Source organism: Lissotriton helveticus, chromosome 8 (assembly GCF_964261635.1).
Source record: "Lissotriton helveticus chromosome 8, aLisHel1.1, whole genome shotgun sequence".
In the NCBI taxonomy this organism is placed as follows: Eukaryota; Metazoa; Chordata; class Amphibia; order Caudata; family Salamandridae; genus Lissotriton; species Lissotriton helveticus.
The window spans coordinates 286,720,342-286,733,390 of record NC_136069.1 but is presented as its reverse complement, the minus strand read 5'-3'; the positions used below and the strand labels follow the sequence as shown (position 1 = coordinate 286,733,390).

At 46.3% G+C, this 13,049-nt stretch overlaps 1 protein-coding gene across 1 annotated transcript in view; it reads right to left on the bottom strand.

Annotated features, from left to right (window-relative positions):
- Positions 1 to 1,208: 1,208 nt before the first annotated feature.
- The window catches only part of DDX10 (DEAD-box helicase 10), an 835,384-nt gene continuing 823,543 nt past the window's right edge, over positions 1,209 to 13,049 (bottom strand). The window contains exons 18-19 of the mRNA XM_078657055.1: positions 2,079 to 2,645; positions 1,209 to 1,381 (exon numbers count right to left, since the gene is read on the bottom strand). Coding sequence (XP_078513181.1) covers positions 2,447 to 2,645 — 199 coding nt within the window. The 3' untranslated portion in view covers positions 1,209 to 1,381; positions 2,079 to 2,446. The remainder of the gene's footprint in view (positions 1,382 to 2,078; positions 2,646 to 13,049) is intronic.

Here is a 13,049-nt window from a genome sequence, read left to right as displayed (position 1 = left end):
GCCACCTGTTTGTGGTCAAAGGTTCTTGCGCCTCCTTGCCAGCATCCATAAGGCGTGGGGGCAGGCACAAAGTGTTTCCCTCCTTTGTATGGGGCCATGGTCCCAAGATAACGTGGGACTGTCTTCTTAAGATGGTGCTGGAGCTATTTGTATCACAGAAGGGAGCACACACGCATCTGCAGTCCCTTCTATAACACCATAGTTTTACGGGAGGGGCGGGGGGCAGAAAGCAGGTGAACACTTCTTTTGTGCCCCCTAGGCACTCATGTAAATATGGCCTCTGAAGTCACTTCAGCAGACAGAAAGACAATGGCAAGTCTCTGGGAGCCAAATTTAGGAAAAGCCCTGAATGAAACACTCGGAATGGAGTCAAACTACCTACAATTCAGAAATGTTAAAACAAAAGTTTAAGAAATCTTTTGACAGACATTTTCTCTCAAAGGTTAAGACCTTCAAACAGCAGTGATCACGAGATCCCGTTTGCCACTAGCAGACAGCTATATACTTTGTAACTAGTTTGCTGTATTTTTTTATCTGAATAACCTGGCGCCCCAAAATTTTCGCATCATGTTCTCCTCACAGATATATTTATACATTTTTATTGATGGACTTGCCCCAGGGGATGATAGGTGCTTTAGAAGAGACATATGGTTGCAAGGATACACTTTTCCTCACCAATATACGTTTCATGAGCAGGCATTGATGTCAGTCGCTGAGGTATGGATTTCAGTTAATTTATATACATTAATGTGTGGTATCAGCACTTCCTACATGCAGAGGGGAGCAGGCTGTACTAGAGGTTTAGAGTGCGGTCACCACCAGTTGGTCAGAAGGATGAAGGACGGCTTATTTGATTTTATGGGGTCTGCCAGTTTTAGGAGTGGTATGTGGCAGGCAGAACATGATTATTTTCTAAGACTTCTTGTTTTAGGCATTATTGCCAACATAAGACCATGCTTCCAAAAAAACATTCTGGAATAGAGCCCATAAAACAGCTGATCGGTGTTTAACTAACTATGCAGGAGCCAGGCAGAGTTTAATGTAAAAAGGCACATGATATCATTACAATGCAGAAAATGTATGAGATTCAAAAGGTCAGCAGAGCCCAGGTCTCTCTATTCATCACTGCTTGAAGATGCTGACATAGAAGAACTACGTATGGAAAATCTTGCTTTATCAGCATATGACAATACAATTAACACATCAAATGACTTCGAGACATTCAACTTTATTATTAGATATAAAGAAGGACATAGAAAAGTCACATTGAAAAGCACGATCAGAGCAGATGCATAATAACTACTGTACAGAATTAAACTTTTGTGATAATCCGAAACTGTACCTCAGTGTGAAACTACTATTTTTGTCACATTTGCAAACTCTTGGAATTGAGGGCCAGATGTAGGTAGGGTTTTACCGGTCGGTAACGGCCGAATTCGGCCGTTACCGACCGGTAAAAGGAATTTGAGATGTAGGGGGCAGAATCGGTAATTTTACCGTTCTGTAATTTACCGATCTGTAATTTTACAGAATCTGTAAATATACCGGTCGGTAAATTTACAGAACGGTAAAATTACAGATTCTGTAAAATCGATATGTAGGTGGGACTCTGATGAGTCCCACAAGGCCTAAGAAATCGGTATTTTACCATCAAATTCAATTTGATGGTGAAATACCGATTCAGGTGAGCATGCAAATGTGTGCATGCACACCTGTGCCATATGACAGGCAGACCTGCCCTTAGGGCAGGTATGCCTGCCATATGGCCCCCGAACCTTTTTTGGGGGTGCTAGAGGGTGTCAAAGTGACACCCCCTGCACCCTTGCCAAAAATCTGTATTTACCGATCGGTAAATACCGACCTGTAATGCCCCATTCATTCCTATGGGCTTCAAAGCCCATAGGAATGAATGGAGCATTACAGGTCGGTATTTACCGAATCGGTAAATACCGACTTTTAAGGAATCGGTAAATCCACATCTGGATTTACCTACATCTCGGTACATCTATTTTACCGACTCTTAAATACCGAATCGGTAAAATTCGGTATTTAAGTGTCGGTAAAATAGATTTACCTACATCTGGCCCTAAATGTCATAATAAAAGATGAACTTGATCATTTAAAAAGGATAAGGAGGGCTTGGGGGTCAAGTTTTTACAATTTTTCTGCAGAATCTCCACGAGCTGGTTGAAAACCCTCGCTGTCTTGGTGTTTCCGCTCAGGCACTTCCTGGTAGATACTTGACACCGGGCAACCACGTGCAGATAAGGGGAGAAATATCACTGCGCGCGCACTCCCTGGAGGCAGTTTTGAGGCAGGTCCATTGTGTGCGGCGCTCATTTATCTACGTCCGCCGCTGCCCACCTGCTATTACGCCACATTGATTTTTGAAGGCTGTTGCCCTAACAGCCAAGATGACCTAGAAAAAAATGTGAAGGGGAAATAATTAGCTTCTGCCGGCGAGCAGGTGCAGCACCAGCTCCTCATCTTGGGCCAGGGAGAGGCCCGTGTCTAGCGGCGCCGCGGACTCCTTGGGGCCGCGCTTGGCCTTTTTCTTTTTAATTTTCGAAGGTGTTTCCTCCTCTTCCGCTCGGCTGCTGCCCGGGGTTCTTTTCCGCTTCGCCTTCTTTTTCACAAGCTCGTTGCTGAAAGAGAATGGCGCACTTTGTCACACGGAAAGATCAAGCGAGCATCCAGCTATTAATTATGAGGTGTTAAGGCAGCCATTAATGTAAAAACATAGCATATTTAAGAAAGCAATGAAGAAGCAGGCACAATGGAACTAAATCAGCTCACTTTCAAGGCTTTGGGTATGCAGGTACATCAGAGCATTTATTGATTACAGAGCACACGAAAATCAATATTGATTGTATTTAACTCTAGTCCTCTTTTCACCGGTACAAAGCAGAGAAGTATTAAGGCATGGGCAAAGTAGGCACTGGGCCAGGACCCCATCCTTTCAGGGAAACCCTGATACAGCCAGCTCTGTTCTGCATAAAGTCTCGCCCTGATGACATTAAATAATTCTTAAATAGACACTTTTCCTTTAATTTATTCTTAATGTGGTTGATGTATGAAAATATATGACAGTTATTTTGCAGAAAAATGTGTTTATGTTTGATGCAACATTCGTAAAACAGTTTTTTAGATCATTTTTTTAGATCAAAACAGGACCTCGCATCAGTGGAGGGTGCTACTTAAAGGCGGTTGGGGGTCGGAATGAATTAAAAAACAATAATCACTAACCTGCATGCCAGGCATGTGCACTTAAGAGACAGCTCACCACTCCTCCCCCTGCTCCTCTGTGACAGCCCAGCCTCGCCCCTAACCAGCTGAGCAGAGGATGTCAGAGATTATTTGCAGTACTATTAGTGAACTGTTGCTGTGTTACAATATTGAACACATGTAACACAATCCCTGAATAGTTGATGTAAATACTTTAAGAATCTTGACAAGTGTGCCTGTGCACTGACAGTGACCTGGCCAAAGAGGGCATGAAAGAGCTGAAACTGAATAATAAATTCAAAGGTGTTCCGAACAGGGGCCCCCCAAAAAACCCTAACTGCTGGGCCTTCACCCTACCCCAGTCCAAGTCAAACTAGTGTCCTTTTTCCAACATCTTGAGGATTGTAAAGGTACCTTTGTGGATTCCCCTGGAGAAGACAGAGAAATAGGCAAAATATAGATACATTTGGACTTTTTAGGGCAAAATACCAAAAAGTGCTCAGGATAGTAGTGTTTGGTTTTTATTTTTCTTCAGAAAATCCATCAATGAACTGTTCGTTGTGCTAAAGTCATCATCTTCCAGCAACATGAAGAGCTGAATAAAAAAAACAGACTTTTTTTTAAATCACAGATTTGACATTTTTCAAAGAGGATGTCCATTTTTCTTATTTTTTGTGCTCTAGTTTGTGGTGGAAACCAGTGAGAAACTCAAAAGAATTCAGCAAGGGGTCATAAGTGTAGATTATCCCTCAACGTTTTTCCAAAGAAACTAACTGCTGGAATAAAGAAATATTGATAATGAGCAGAGAAAAACTGTCATCTCTGACAACGTTTTAATTTGTCAGAGTGGCCGATTTACATAAAAATAAAATACCATTTTGTCCGCTAGACCCTTTTAGATTCTTATTACACTCTCTTGGTCCAAACCGTTGGTGCCAAATTTACGTGTAACAGAAGCAGCCCCCTAATCTTAACATATCAGTGGACCACAATGAGAGATAGCTGCCGCCGATCTTGTTCAAGGGTGGTATGCTTTTGTTCAGGGGATAACTATAAGAGAAGCCCGAAGCCCAATGTTAACGTCAAAGATACCTTGGAGAGCATTCACATCGCAGCTAACTCCGTTGCGCTAGGTGGAGTTCCGCAAGTGCTGTAATGAGTTAGGTGAGTTAGGTCATGCCGTTCGCACTGATTTTTAGCGCCAGGCGTCTGGGTTGTGCTGGAAAATAAGCACGAAAGGCAAAATGTGCAGCGCAAGAGGGTGCTGCTTTTTTCTGCAGCTTGAGCAGATTTGTTATTCAAGCGGCAGCTTCCTCAACGCAAACGGATGGTTTCTCAACGCGAGCAGTCGCGACCTCCCGCTTTGAGAAATCTCCCTGGGAGATTGTCTAGCATTGGATTTTCCTTGCATGGCAACTTAACAGTGGCGAGCAAGGAAAAAAGTCCCTCTGCAAGCAGGAGCGGCTCTCTCCACGTGGGCGGAGGTGCGTCGCCCCACTGCTTTCTTGCAGTGCAAGAAGCAGAAACATAAAATGATATTATGAATACCATTTTATGTTTCTGCTTCTCGCACTGCAAGAAAGCAGAAGGGTTTGGTTAGGGGTGGACGGTCCAGCTCCAGGCAGGGGAGGAGTGGCTTGCCCACTGTTGTGGGCGCTGGCTGTTTGGTCGGCCCCTGGGCTGACCAACCAATCATACACACTTTCTCCATGTAGGCTACATGCAGCCTGCATGCAGAAAATAGCCTCCCCATAGACGCCTGTGTGGTTGGCGTCCCAGCCAATCGCAACGCTGCCATTGCAGTGTTGTGATTGGCTCAGGGGATTAGAGGGAGGCTGCCTGCTTCCTGTGAGAAGCAGAGAGAGGAGATGCGTCGCGGGACCAGACGTTAAGGTAAGTTAATTGTTTTTAAATTAACCCCTCTTCCCTGCGCAACCCCCTCCCTGCGCGACCTCCTTGCCCCCACCCGCGAGTCATGCCGGCCGCGACACTCCACAAGTTTTCCGGAACTCTACATGCTCCGCGGAGCGTGGAAAACTACACAAACTCCTCGAACGGAGCATGGTTCACCCCCCAGGCCTACCATATAGGACTTCCACATCACAGCTATATTTGGCAAAGGGGGTTGCAAGTTTGTGTTTTAAACTGAGGGTGTGAAGTAGCAGCAGTGAGTGATGGTTCCTAAAAACGATCCTGGATCTCGATAACTATGGAGTGTCAGGGAGTAATCCAAACAATTTTGGAAGAATTGACTATAGAGGGAGATTCAATTGGGTCATTGAGAACACCCCTTTCTCTTGAATGGCTGATGTCCTGCATTCCAGACGGCAACACAGTCGCTTCACCATTGGCAGGAGTTTGCTGTTCCGAGACACCCTGCAGATCATCTGCCTTGGAGAGAGCCTTTAACCAAGAGGAGCTGTTACTTTAAAGGGGGAGGCTGGCTGTGGCCCAATACAAGAGAATGAGCACACTGAGAACAGTGCTACCTGCTTTGTGCAGGGAAGTTTTTTGTGGGGAAATGTGACCACATTCCTCCCCCGGAGGTGGAAGAATTACAGTGAAGCGATCTGGTCATACCACATGGGGTCCATAAACACTAATCCACAGTGAGTAAGGTCTTACTCGACCTGCTGAAAGAATGTGTTGCTTGAAGGATTTACTGATGAGCCAATCCGAGGGATTCCAAGTGCTCAAGGATACCTAAGATTTGATTAGTTCGCCCTTTCTCCTACCCAGCCCTGTGCTAGGAAAGCTACCTGATGGTTCCATTTTTCCTTTATACCTGTGTACTACCCTTTCATTTATCTCCCTGAAAGATTTCATAGAGCCAAGATACTTGTCAGGTGAATGTCGCGCTTTATCAAGTGTGTGTAATATCCATAGCATAAGTTTCCTCTTTAAGACCCAAATTGCTCCACCTACGCGCTTTACCACACTCCCGGGACTTTCCTTCAATCCTACTCGATACGATTGCCCCCATCCTAATCAGTACCTAACTCCTTTAACCACCCCAACATTTTTATGTTAGCCCACTTCCCTAATGAAGTCTGGGCCGGAGAACTACCCCCCAAATGGCGCACAAAATGCTTTCCTTTTTCAGTGAGAAGGGGCCATGTGGGGCTAGCACCCAGAATCAACCCAAGATGACTGCTTACCAAGTTGTGGGACCCCCCTTTGCTTTCTGAAAAGTTATTGTTTGAGTAGAATTTAAAAATGTCTGTTTAAAAAAAAATCATAGCAAGCTGCAAAAAACCACAGATGTATTTATGAGCTGAAAAAAGTAATACCCTTATTTAAGTTAAAAAGGCAAAATGGTACTCTACTCTGCTTTCTCTTGGATTGCACAATCCAGAAACAAGCCTTTCAAAGTAAAACATGAGACAGGCGATCTATTAAACTGCAAGTGAAATCAAAATTAAATTTAAGAAATATGTACAAAATGGCACTCATCAACTACTTGAAAGCATGAACTGGGCATTTAGGAGAAGCGGTAAAACTGATCCACGTTTACTTAAAATATTCACACTGCTGTGAAAAAGAAATACTGTTTGACATGACTGAAAGGGGTCATGACGCTAGAACACTATTAAACCGCCAGAAGGACATATCTTCCCATAAATGTCAATCAAAATCAGCCCAAAATTGTTTAATAATGTTATAGACCTTCGGAATGAAAGGAAAAAGGAGCTCACTCTGTTCTAACAGCACCCTGGAGGGGAGGATGCTCCGAAGCAATGGATATTTCAGTTAAATAAGTCTGGATCCGACTCAACTATGGGCATGAAATGGAATATTAAATGAAAAATGAAAAGTTGCGTACTGTATATAGTTTGATTTTCCACTTTAGTCCAAATATCAGATTTAGTGAATTTACAGTACCACGATTTTTGTTTTTTTAATGGGATACTTCGCTTGCCTATGCAATAATAATCACAAACTTTACTAAAGTGCATGCTTAATTTCAGCCGGTGGCTGCAAGTGGGGCCCATCGGCACTCTTTTTTGGGGACTGGTACTTACTTTTAATCACTAGTCTTTGACCCAGACAAATATGGAGAAAGGGAGCAAAGAGGGAAACGAGAAGGGAGGCAGAGAAACATTGACATGCAAAAGCGAGGATGAAAAGGGACCGGCAAGAGATAAGGGGGCAGGGAGAGTCCAAGGCGGAAGAGAGAAGCTGGAGGTAAAATCATGGGCCTACCTATCAATAGTGCAGGGGTATCGGGGCCAGAACTTTGATCAGTCCACTGCACCCCAAAGGAAGTTGTTTTTTCCTGCTGAACCAGGCAAAGGGGGCTTGATTTTCTTTACTCGCATTATGGCCCATGTCACCTTTGAGACATGACAGTGGTACAAAAACCGCATTGTTTCAAAGTGTACACAAATCTGCTCACCTTTGTCGTTAATGTATTCTTTACCTTAAAAGAAAAATATTTTCGAACACTGTCAAAAGAAAAACATTTTTATTGCTTAAATATGAAAAGAATCAGTGCCATGGCCAAAATTCTGTCTGAAGCACTCTGGGCCACTGCCCAAGTGTCAGGGTTGCTAAATAGCAAGGCTGTTTAATCTTGATTATTCTCGCAATAAGTGAAAATTCAATTACTGGAATGAGCTACATAAATAATGAATGCTATAAATTGTATATCTTTCTCGCCTCAGATTTTACATTTTTGGGGCTCCTTTGTGGATTGAAAAGGCACCTACTTTCAAACTCTTCAGACCATGGTGCAGCGCTCACTAACACAACCCACCAAATGCAAAGGGAGCAGAACAGAACCATGCATCTGGCTAGGCCCGTGGAGCCAAACCACGAGCAGAGCCTTCACAAGACCCACCATGTCTGCTTTCACTTTCGTGTTCGTTATTTAATAAAAAACTCCAAATTCTATGGTGAAAAAGCCAAATTCCTGCCTAGACAGTATTATAGCAGCTCACTTTTGTTATTCAGATTGCTGCTTGTTTTTGTTAATAATGGAGAGGGAAGAGAGGGCAGTGACCTGGCTCGTTCTTCCATTGGGCCTCACAGAGGAACCCGAGCCGCACCAGAACCTGAGCCATACTCCTAGCCTGAGCCTACCGTGGCTCGCCCACCTCTGTGCACTAATGTCTAGCCGAAAAGTACTTCCAGAGCCACTGATGGTGTACCAGGGCAAAAGCGAAACCACGCAGACTGCCGTAAGTCTGTTCTATGGTATGGTTGTCACTGCCCACCTCTAATTAAGCATGGGTGCTGTGAGAAGTTGGCCTGGTATATGATGCTCACTAGTTCTAGTGATCACCTTGTACCATGCCAAGCAACCCTTATGATGATTGGTTGTAAGTCAACCTTATAGACCAGCTATCCTAGTAGCGTGGACAAAGCAGTCTTAGGCTAAGCTCTGTAAAGGCATGTGAAGCAAGCTGTTTTACCATATACAATTCCCTTGAATACCAAATGAAAGGACACCACACAGATATATATTGAAAATATATATATTTATTTACTACAAAATATCCCCTATACTCTTTATGAGCACAGAAGCAAATGCGTTAAAACAAAACACAGTTTAAATACACAAAAGTTGCACAATATGGATGAGCCCTAGGGGCCACTTAAACCATATACTAAAATAGTGGTATAAGAACCACCAATGGGAAAGAAAAGAGGCCTAGGGCCTGGGGAATCGCTGGAGCTGTTCGGGACTAGCAGTGATGAAGTCGGGAAAGGCCCGCGGGACTCGGGTGCAGTGCTTAAAGTGCACGCATGCACCAATGTTAAGCCAATGGTGCGTAAAAGTTACAAAGTTAGTGTTAAAGGAACCTTCCGATGGACCTAGAAGGACAAAACTTTAGAGCTAGGCACTAGAGGTGTGTACCAGTGTAGGAACACCGGCGTTGCTGAGGTACCTCACCCACAGGAAGCGGGTGCACAGGTGCCAAGTCGTGTTGGGTTTCGTCACGCAGGTCGATGGTGCCTGGAGATGAAGATGCTGCAGGCGGGTCGTCGAGGAGAGTTCCGGTGGATCCAAGGATGGATCTGAACATGTGAAGACCTGAAAGCAGAGGGGACAATGTTCAAAGTCACTAGCCAGTGACTACCGTGGGACCAGGATGGAACCAGGCGATGTCGGGTGCAAACAGGTGAAGAGGTGCAGCTTGTCTCTGCAGCCACGTGGACACGAAGAGGTCAAGGACGTCCAGGAGTCGATCACGAGCTGTCCCACGAAGGCTCTAGCTGATGGCGGTATCGGCAACTTGATTGGAGCAAACAGGCCTTGGCTAATGCAAGCCACGCAGGAAGTGGAAAAAGCTTATTACTCGGACCAGCAAGGTCAGAGCGGGTGCTTCTTTTCAGGGGAGCAAGGGCCAGTCTGGAGCAACCAGACCAGCGGTGTAGTTTGTAGATTTCGTCGCCAAGATGGCCGCTAGCCACGTGGCAAGTGGCAAGTGGCCGGGATGGCGCGTCGAGTGGCAAAGTGCAAAAGGGCCCCACGCAGATCGTGGAGATGCTGGGGGGCTGATCTTCGGTGCAAATGCTGCTCGGTGGTGGGGCTTCTCAAACCCCAAAGCACAGCGTCGAGTGTGCCTCGGGTGCTGCGAAGTCAGCTTCTCGGGGGTCTTTCAAGATGGCCGGTCCAACGTCTCTTGGTGCCTCCACGGGTCTCTTCTTTTCAGGGACTGTGGCTCGGGCTCTGAGATGTCTGGGAGTCTGGGTCTTGTCAGGCTCTGGGCTCGGGCTCCGGCGGGAGGCGGCGGCAAAGCAGACATCGAGTTGCTGGTTGGTGCCTGTATTCACAGGGTGGTCACTCCTTGGCCACAAGGGAGATTCTCTTCAGTCTTCTGTGCAGCAGAATGTCGAAGTCCAGTTTTCTTCTTAGTTTCAAGTCGAGTTCAGGATGATCTGAAGTCTTGGGACACAGCTCCTACTCTTATTCCAAATCTAGGGGCCGGATTACCTGCTAGGTCCCTCCTCTGGGTGGGACCAGGAAGGGGGGCGGTTACACCCCCTTTCCTTTGTCCAGCTTCGCGCCAAGACTGGGGCTGGAGAGCCCCAGCACCGGTTTGAACTGGCATATGCACAGGGACACCTTGTGTGCCCCAGGCATGTCTGATTCTATTCAGCCCTGTCCTACCCAATACACAAAATCCTGTCTGGGGTGGTGCTAGCACCTCCCAAGGCAGGAAACCCTTTGTCCAAGCCCCCCTCGCTGGAAGGACTCCCAGCAGCAGGAGGTCAGACTTGTGTCTGTGGTGGCAGCATCCATTTTGTGATGCTGAGGCTCTAGTTTAACTTAACCGGGGTTCAGGTTATGTACATGTCGTGTCCCTCTAGAAGGGTGAAATGCTACCCCCGTCGCCAGAACTGGCGAGGGGGTAGTATTCCAATTCGTATGACACCTTACTCGACATGTTTTGATAAAGCCAAACTCAAGATAGCATTTAACCGCGAGGTTCATAATGCACTTAAGAGTATATGGTATGGCAGTATCATGGAACAGCTAAAGGACTTGGTTCCGAAAGCTGCAGACAGGCTCAGCTCATGCCAGAGCACCATCTCACATATTTCCAAGCACTCTGCCTCCAGGATTGAAGAGGCCTTCCATAGGAGTGGCTGATAGGAACATATGTGTCCATTTTAGGTTAGATATAGGCATACTATACCTAAGTAAGGGGTGATTACATCGACTTACCCCAGCTGAGTGATCAGCCAGTTGTGTCAACTAGGGAGGCCAGGCCAGGGGTGGCACAATATGTGCTGCAGCCCCTGGTAGGCCTTGGAAGCACCTATGCCCTGGGTACCTGGGGTACACTGTTACAGGGGCCAATAAGGTGACCCGGTTCCAATTTCGTAATGCACCTAATGTGCATTGGCATTAATTTAGAGAGAGAACAGCAGGCTGTGGGTCTGATTAGCAGGCCCACAGCCACATTAAGTCATAAACCAGTGAAGCAAAAAGCAAAAATTTGGGGTGACCATAGGATAGCAGACCCTACTCTCCTACACACCCCCCCCCCCAAACGCAGGGACATTAGACTAACCTTGACCAGTTGTGTCTTCATGTTCTAAGTGGAAGTACCTGGAGAGACCATCTGCATTACCATGGTCAGTCCCTGGGCGGTGCTTCACTGTAAAGTCCATCCCCTGTAGGGAAATGGACCACCTGAGCAGTTTGGGGTTTTCACCCTTCATCTGATTAAGCCATAAGAGGGGCTTATGGTCGGTCTGAATCTTGAAGTGAGTGCCAAACAAGTATGGTCTCAACTTCTTCTGGGCCCACACCACAGCAAAGGCCTCCCTCTCAATGGCTGACCAACGTTTCTCTCTGGGGGTCAGCCTTCTGCTAATAAAAGCAATGGGCTGGTCTTGACCATCTACATGAAGTTGTGAAAGCACAGCTCCCACTCCCAACTCAGAAGCATCTGTTTGGACAATGAACTCTCTTGAGTAGTCAGGACTCTTCAGGATAGGTGCAGAGCACATGGCCTTCTTCAGGTCATCAAATGCCTTTTGACAGTTTACTGTCCACTGAACCTTTTTGGGCATCTTCTTGGATGTCAGATCATTAAGAGGAGTCACAATGGACCCATGGTTCTTAACAAACTTCCTGTAGTACCCAGTCAGGCCCAAGAAAGCTCTGACCTGAGTCTGGGTAGTTGGAGGGGACCAGTCCTTTATGGTCTGGATCTTACTCTCCAGGGGTTGAACTTGGCCTCCACCTACAAGGTGGCCCAAGTATACAACTTTACTCTGCCCTATCTGGCACTTGGTGGCCTTGATAGTGAGGCCTGCCTTTTGCAGAGCCTCTAGCACTTCCTTCAGGTGGACCAGGTGATCTTCCCAGGTGGAGCTGAAGACCGCAATATCATCCAGATATGCTGCGCAAAAGTCATCCAACCCAGTAAGGACTTGATTCACCAACCTTTGGAAGGTGGCAGGTGCATTTTTCAAACCAAAGGGCATCACCACAAATTGGTAATGCCCACCTGGGGTAGAAAATGCTGTCTTGGCTTTAGACTCCTCAGCTAACCTGATTTGCCAGTAGCCAGCTGTCAAGTCAAATGTGCTCAAATACTTGGCAGAAGCCAATTTGTCTATGAGCTCATCTGCCCTTGGAATAGGGTGTGCATCTGTCCTGGTGACAGCATTGAGTCCCCTGTAATCCACACAGAACCTCATCTCTCTCTTTCCATCTTTGGTGTGAGGTTTGGGGACCAGAACCACTGGGCTAGCCCAGGGGCTCTCTGAAGGCTCAATAACACCTAATTCCAGCATCATTTGCACCTCAGTCTTGATACAATCTCTGACATGGCCAGGTTGCCTATAAATCTTGTTTTTCACAGGAAGACTGTCACCAGTGTCCACCACATGGGTACACCAGTTAGTCTGACTAGGTGTCAGGGAGAACATATGTCTATATGACTGCAAAACTTGTCTACAGTCATTTTGCTGATGTTCAGTGAGGCTGCCATCTAAGGCCACACCATCAACTGAGCCATCCTCAGGGTTCTGAGTCAGCAGGTCTGGGAGAGGGCCACTCTCTTCCTCCTGCCCCTCATCTGTAGCCATGAGCAAGCCCATGTCTGCCCTGTCAACATATGCTTTCAGCCTGTTAACATGGAGCACCCTGTGGGGGCTCCTGTGAGTTCCTAGGTCCACCAAGTAGGTAACCTCTCCCTTCTTTTCAATGATAGTATGGGGTCCAGACCATTTGTCTTGGAGTGCTGCTGGGGCCACTGGCTCCAACACCCATACCTTCTGTCCAGGCTGGTACTCAGTCAAGACAGCCTTTTGGTCATGCCAAGCGTTCTGTAATTCTTGGCTAGCCTCAAGGTTTTTTG